Here is a 7,485-nt window from a genome sequence, read left to right on the forward strand (position 1 = left end):
TCAGGGGGAGGTGCGAACTTCAGGGGGAGTCTAGCACATACATACATGCCACTATCAAATGTGAAGGGTGCGTTGTACTCTTTTTCTCCTACGATCAAGGTTCAGTTTTTCTCCCACAGGGTTTTTGTGACTTGACGAGGTTTTTGACGAGGCAACAGATCAGCACCATCGGCATATCAGCGCGCGGCACAAGGGGGAGTGTTCTAGGATATTCTCTATGTGTGCCTTGGCCTTATGCCAATAGGATATGTAGTTAGACTAGATCTATGTATTCATATCCTTACCATATTGGTATTGTGTAATTCCCTATATAAAGGGCTCCTATCAATGAATAAGATGACTCTCTTGCTATCTCTTTGTCTCTACACTTTATTCTTCATCATTGGAAATATAATCACATAAAGTAAAATCAATGATCTCTAAAAATAAATAAGAGAATCCAACAACTCACAATCAATTCAAAAATCTTTTTTTTAAATTCCGAAAATCATCAAGTACTATTTGGTCTAGTGACATCAATCTCTTTTGTAAATAAGATAGATTCATTATAACATTTTAATTGTATGTTTGATTAAAAAAGAAAAAATTCCAGAAAATCGTGTTGCTCTTGGACATGATCAAAAGAGAAACTTCACAAACTCTCTTTCTAATTAAAGGACTGGCATATGAGAAAATTGTATACTTGCATGATTTTAAGTATGACACGAACCGGTGATCACGTTATTTAATCGACTCACTACTCATGAATAATTTTGCCCACTTATCATGGTTAACTTTTATATAAACCGCTAAACACCGTACGATGGACGGCCGGACATAAATAAACAACAGTATTAGTTTTTATTTTGAAAAGAATATTTGACTGTTTTAACTTTTGAGCTAAAGAAATAAAAAAAAATAATAAATAAAGATTAAAAAAAAAACAGACGGAATTGGCTGGAAAAGCTGAGAGTAATTAACAAATGGTGGGGAGCGAAATTGCATCTTCCTCCCCGCAGCAGCAGCTCACCTCCAAATCCCAAAATTTCCCCATAACTCCAACCTCTTAGAAATTTCCCACTTCACTTCACTTTCTCACTAAAACCTCAACCCACTTCCATTTCCCCTCATTTCCAATTTACAAACCACTCCAATTTACATTTCCCTAACCCCATTCCTCTCCGTACAGCCCAAAACTGTGCGGACGCCATGGCCTAGAAATCCCACACCTTTTCTTGGAGAAAGAGAGGGGCTTTTCTGGGATTTCACAGATATGGGGGCGTCGCTCTCCAACTTGACGGAGGGGGCGAACGGGTTGGGTCTTGGTCCGGGTCTGGGCGACATCCCGGAGAGCTGCGTGGCTTGTGTTTTCATGTACCTGACTCCGCCGGAGATTTGCAACCTCGCCAGGCTCAACCGGGCTTTCCGCGGTGCGGCGTCGTCTGACGCCGTTTGGGAATCGAAGCTGCCCCTGAATTACCATGATCTGCTTGATTTGCTGCCGCCGGAGAGGTACCGGAGCCTGTCCAAGAAGGACATCTTTGCTCTGCTCTCCCGGCCTGTGCCGTATGACGATGGCAATAAGGTAATTTGCTCTGTTTCTTGGTTTTGAAGAGATTTGGGGATTAGGGTTTTGGGTTTGGGAAATTTGTTGAATTTGGTTTGGGGGGTTTCTGTTGCAGGTGTTGTGGTTGGACAGGGTCACCGGAAGGGTTTGCATGTCGATTTCGGCCAAGGCCATGGCTATAACAGGGATTGAGGATCGGCGGTACTGGAATTGGATTGCTACTGAAGAATCAAGGTAATTCAATCAGTTTGTCCTTGCATTTTCGGCATGTTTGCAGTATAGTAAAGTTAGGATCTTTCTTTCGTAGTAGACATGTGCTGTGGCTGTGATTGTTGGTGAATTTGTTTGGTATGTGTTCTTGTTACTTAAGAGAAGGGATAAAGGAATCTCCAAGAAGCTGTCGATCTTGGTGGCTTGAAAACGATAGTACTTATTAGGACACTATATATCCTGTCTTTAAGAATAATTTTCTTAGGGTTACCAAAACTGTGGTGGGAATTTGTAATTGAGACATCACGAGTGGAGCGGTTACGGAAAGGCTACCCGAAGTCACAAAGGATTAATGTGATTGGATCATTGAAGGATCGTAGAATCTGTCTCAGAAATCAGCATGTGAACATGATATGACTGCTAAGCAATAGTGTGTCTAGCATGAGTTATTGTCGTTTGGGTTTCCAGCCGCATACATATTTCTTAATTGGTTATACCAGATAAAGGCAAACTTTGTGTTTCACATATTGTGATAGATACCATATTTAATGAGGCTGCGGAGAAAGTGAAAGTACTGTGAATATGGGAGATTTTGAAGGACGTATCTCATGGCATCGGGGATATATTTTTTAGGAAGGAGCAGTCATCCATAATTTATTATTAGGCTTCATAGGTAGGAAACAAAACAACTGGAATCTGGTGATATTGGACGCGACTTATTCAATGCAAGCTTTTAAAGGTTCTTTTGAAAAACGTGAAAAAAATTGGATCTTATAGTGAGCTAAACTTATAATTTGCCAAGTATGTTTTAACTTCTTTAGCTGAAATTTATTGCCTGTAGTTTCTCTTTTATGTTGCATAACTTTTCCTTGCTTGGTGGGTTAATATTGAAACACACTTCTCTATGAAATCTTTACTGCCATTGGCCGGAGATGTCATTAAATTGCTAGTCTTCATTCTACATGGTTCACGACAATTTTCACGGAGAAAACTAAAGGCCAAACCATTTTTAGTTCAATAGACTTTGGAGGTCAATTGACAACTCATTATTCTAATGAGTGGGATGGACATTGATTGTTTATATCTTAGAATTCTCTGAATTCATGAATGATATGTCTAAACTCCTGACCTTTGTATCCCTTAAAAAAATGAATTATGTCACAACCAATGCCACGTTTTTATGCTGTAGAATAAATTCAATAGTTTCTCAGAGTTACAGTAAAATATGCATACTTGTCCCTATTTTATGAAACAATCCCTTCTATCTCAGAATTGTGGATTTCCTGGCTATAGAGTAATTTTCTATTTTTCTTGGTTATGTTACCTGCATTGCTGATTCAGCATTATCTGATATATCATTCAATATTAAACACTTTCCTTATGTCAGCTTCTGTTCATGTGGATACCGCATAAGCTGTATACTTGTATTCTTTTTTTTTTTTAATTTTTTTTTTCAAAATAAATACATTCTTCTAAGAAGAAGAATTGCTAATTATAGTTTCAGTTAAACAATGCAATTGAACTTATGTAAAATGTGCTACAGGTGTACACATGTTTCCTAAATTTGCTTGTATTCAATCTTGTTCTATCAGTAAAGATTATGATCCCACAATACCCTGCTTAACATCTGATAAAGGGGAACTATTTCTCTTGAATTGTTTATTTAGTTTAAAATGTTCTGAGACAAGTATCTTTGCTGGAAAAGTTGTGCAACATCTGTAAAAATGGACCTATACTAGAGGTCTAAAAGAAAACGTACGAAAAGTGAAAACTAGGCTCTCTGGAAGGTTAGAACATCAAATGATATCAGAATTCTCCTTGACCTGGTTGATGAGAGTCATCAATAGTGTTTGTTCAAGAATTCATTGCTGGAATGCTTGAGAATCTGAACAATTGTTTTGAAAAAGGGGCATACCTGTTTTTGAATAAATAGAAACTTCTCGAACAAATCTAGTTTGGCTATATCAAACTAAAAGGGTGGAACTGCTGGTGCAGTTTTAACCCAATTGACAATACAACCAAAGGTAGTTTGTGTTATCAAGACAACTGCACAACAATAGATGCTTTTTGGGGAGGAGAGCTGTCACCTTTGTTCTCATCCTCATTTGCTTTTATTTTTGTATTTTTTATCAATTACATATTTTGTTCATGATATTGTCTTTTGGGTCTTTGCTGATAATATGATGTATAACGTCCTACAAATCTTGATGGTCTGCTCTTGTTGCTCCCTTTTTCCAGGTTTCATGTTGTAGCTTATTTACAACAGATATGGTGGTTTGAGGTGGATGGGGTTGTAAAGTTCCCTTTCCCTGCGGATATCTACACCCTATCTTTCAGGCTTCACATTGGAAGATTTGCAAAAAGGTTGGGACGGCGTGTTTGCAACTTTGAGCACACCCATGGGTGGGATATAAAGCCAGTACGATTTGAGTTGTGGACTCCAGATGGTCAGCAAGCATCATACGAATGCTGCTTGGATCAAATTGAACATGATGATGCCTATGGCAATTCAAAGCGTGGATGCTGGGTCGATTACAAGGTTGGTGAGTTTATTGTCACTGATGCAGATCCTGTGACCGAAGTTAGATTTTCCATGAAACAGATTGATTGCACACATTCCAAAGGTGGGCTATGCGTCGATTCTGTTTTTATTATCCCCAGTAATTTGAAAGAGCGCAAAAGAAAAGGGGTGTTGAAGTAGCCAAACGATGAACAGTGAAGTTGTTAATTCAAATGAATGACCCCACAAGATTCAAGATGGGATTTCTGTACACCATTATACTTCTGAATTCATAAGATGTTCGAGAGGAGACGTCATCTTATTTGGTTTTTGCAGTAGGTGTGTGTGTCCTCTATGGTCATGTAACTTCCACTTTCATGTACTTGATCCAGTTTTGTTCAATTCTCTATACCTTGCAGATTAGAATTAGATTAAGGGAACATGCTCTTGTGTTACCTTGTCTTTTTGTTTGCTCACTGTAAAGCATTTCTGTAACTTAGATGTGATGTCAATCTACACTATCTTTTCATTGGTTACATCATCATCAATCATGCTTGATGTTTGGAAACATTGGTTGACAATAGGGATGATGTGTGTTCTAATGTTCAAATAGCAATGTGCTTATGAATGTTTGCTTCTCATTTATTTTGGTAGTCAAGTGATTTCAAGACCAACTGAATCATGAGAGGCGCCCTGCTTCTCATTGTAATAATTGGGAATGCTGTGCTGCAATTCTTCATGATTAGAGTTTAGAAATGTTTGGACACAGCAATTCAGAGAAATGTTCTCACTGAAAAAATGAAAAATTTATGTTCCAAGTCGCTCTGCGATTACTTAATGGCTATCTGGTTTAGGGTAAATGTGAGGAAGTTGTGAGTTTGATTCACTGTTGTAGAGGAATCTAAACTGCATTGAGTTTTCTGTATCTGTCATCTAGTTGCAGTTTTAGTTCCAGGTCTAAATGTGATCCAACTTTGACCTAAATTGTGACCTCCCACTCTGCCTCTCGCGTATGAACACGAAGGTGATACTATGACCTAAACATTACATTACTTTGCAGCTTATTACGCCAGCTGTACTGGATGAAATTCAGTAGTAGCATTTGCAGCCGTAAAATGTTGTTAGTATTCATTCTTGATTCAGGTTGATTGGTGAATGAGTTTTGGGGTTGTTGGTGAATTATAATTTTGATTTACATATTAGTACAACCTTTGGTGCAAATCTAGATCTTTTTTTTTTTTTTTTTGAATAAAGGGCTGATACAAATCTCTTCTTCCCCTAGATCTTAGTTCATCAAAACTTTCTGGGCAAACAAATAACTATTCTTTAATATATATGCTTAGTTAGGAATTCGTTGTTTTGTTTCTCTTGCAAATTTGTTTCTTCTTTTCTCTTATTGTTACCCCATCTAGCCGATACAATCTAGTGTTGCTTTCTTGCATTCCCAAGTCATCAGAAATCGACTAGATGAATATAATGAACTAACTGAAGTACTGAACACACCTGCTATAACCTCTAACGGCCACATTAACCAACATTAAGATGGCATGTAGGAGTTGATTCTTGAATGTAAAATATTTTGCCTTGCTTTCTTTGCACACTCAAGGTTATTTGAACTCGAATAAGGGAATCTCGGAGAAAATCAAAATATCATATTAGAATATCGGTTAAGAAATATAATCAAGTTTCAGTTTTTAAACATTGTGTATATTGTTCATGTATCAATAAAGTGTAATTACGAAAAGAAAATTCTGCTATGCATATAGACATGGCATGCACGCTTGATTCTTAGGCAAATTTTCTTCAAAATTTTCTCCCTACCGCTTCTATATATGTCATACCTGTCTGCACTATAGACAAACCCATTATGAAAATGCTAATGAAAATTTTTGGCTGTTTCGAATATATGTGACACATTAGTGATTATATAATGGACTAAGGTCAGTCTATCCCTTAATCCATACAAGATTAAGACTAAATATTTTAAAGAAATTATATAACTCTTCTAGGTTGAACTCACACAGCGTATACATACAATGGTCCACATACTAAATAGTTGTACACTTTTTCACTTGCACAATAAAGAGGAGTAATGTTATGGAAAAGAGCATGATGCGATGAATACAACACCCCGGCCCTATCCCAAATTTAGTCCTCTGCTCACAAATCCGGCGCTGTTTGCAGTCATAAGGTGTCCTATGCTACCCATATTCGTATGCACTATATCTTAGACCTTTGACTAGCAAGAGTATCCCACATAGCCTCATAGACTTGGCCTTAGATTTTTTTCATATATACTTGTCACATATAGAAGATCGATATCAACTCTTAAGTTAATAAATCATCGGCCATACCCAACTGGACCACTGTTACATTGAAGTTGTTGGTTATAGAACACACACAAAAAAAAAAAAAAACTTTAATAGGCGGCTGCTGCTCTAGGTTTCAGCTTGCTCGTTTTAATAAAGCCGGATCCGTGTCTGCCAAATCCAGTAGGGAAATGACAATAATGAAGGGGAACTACCAGTTCAAATGCTCATCAACTTGGAGTTTTCATCACAGGTAAAGTAGCTAAAGCATTTCATCTACGTACCTCTGCTCTTACTGTATTGGTGTTTGTTTGGTACTCAAGTAGTTTTAGTCTTTTGGATCTGGTTACAAGTGACATGTGTAACAGTTGCTCTGAGCGAAACTGCTTTGGATTATCGAGTTCTTTCGACTTGGGTATTAGGAAAATTCCCAGCTCAATAGTTCATGTTAAAAATTTGAGTTTCAGATACAGTCTTTAGAGTGAGTTGCAGAGGTAGGTGCATGCTGGCAATAGTGAGAGAAATACACAAGAAATGTTCTCTGTTAAGAAAACAATTATAAAGGGGTCACGTTTCCTTTCCTAAACCAGGCGACTTGTTTGATTTGAGTACAGTCGACCCTGCACAAGCGACTCGCAGTAGAAATTCTAATGACAATTTGAAGCATATGGTGATGAAACAAATGAAAAACCAGCCAAAGGGTCTCCAGCTAGGTAATAGGTCTTTCATATTTCTAAGTCTTCTCTTCCAAAACCACACAGTTTAATCTACAATTCTACATTGCCATGATTGTCTATCGATCTTGTTCTCATCTATGGTTCCATATATAGTAGTTGGACATAAGTCAAACAGCAAATTGATTGAGTACTGTATTAACAAAACTAAGCTTGTAATTCTTGCACCTTGCTACATCAGAAATT

At 37.5% G+C, this 7,485-nt stretch overlaps 1 protein-coding gene across 1 annotated transcript; it reads left to right on the plus strand.

Annotated features, from left to right (window-relative positions):
- The first annotated feature begins 964 nt into the window (after positions 1–964).
- Positions 965–4,896, plus strand: LOC101312458 (F-box protein PP2-A15-like). Its single transcript, XM_004303000.1, has 3 exons — positions 965–1,564; positions 1,662–1,780; positions 3,995–4,896. Exons 1-3 carry the CDS (start codon positions 1,253–1,255, stop codon positions 4,455–4,457), a joined length of 894 nt encoding a protein of 297 aa, XP_004303048.1. The 5' UTR covers positions 965–1,252; the 3' UTR covers positions 4,458–4,896.
- Positions 4,897–7,485: the final 2,589 nt, after the last annotated feature.

Source organism: Fragaria vesca, linkage group LG6 (genome assembly GCF_000184155.1).
Source record: "Fragaria vesca subsp. vesca linkage group LG6, FraVesHawaii_1.0, whole genome shotgun sequence".
Classification (NCBI taxonomy): Eukaryota; Viridiplantae; Streptophyta; class Magnoliopsida; order Rosales; family Rosaceae; genus Fragaria; species Fragaria vesca.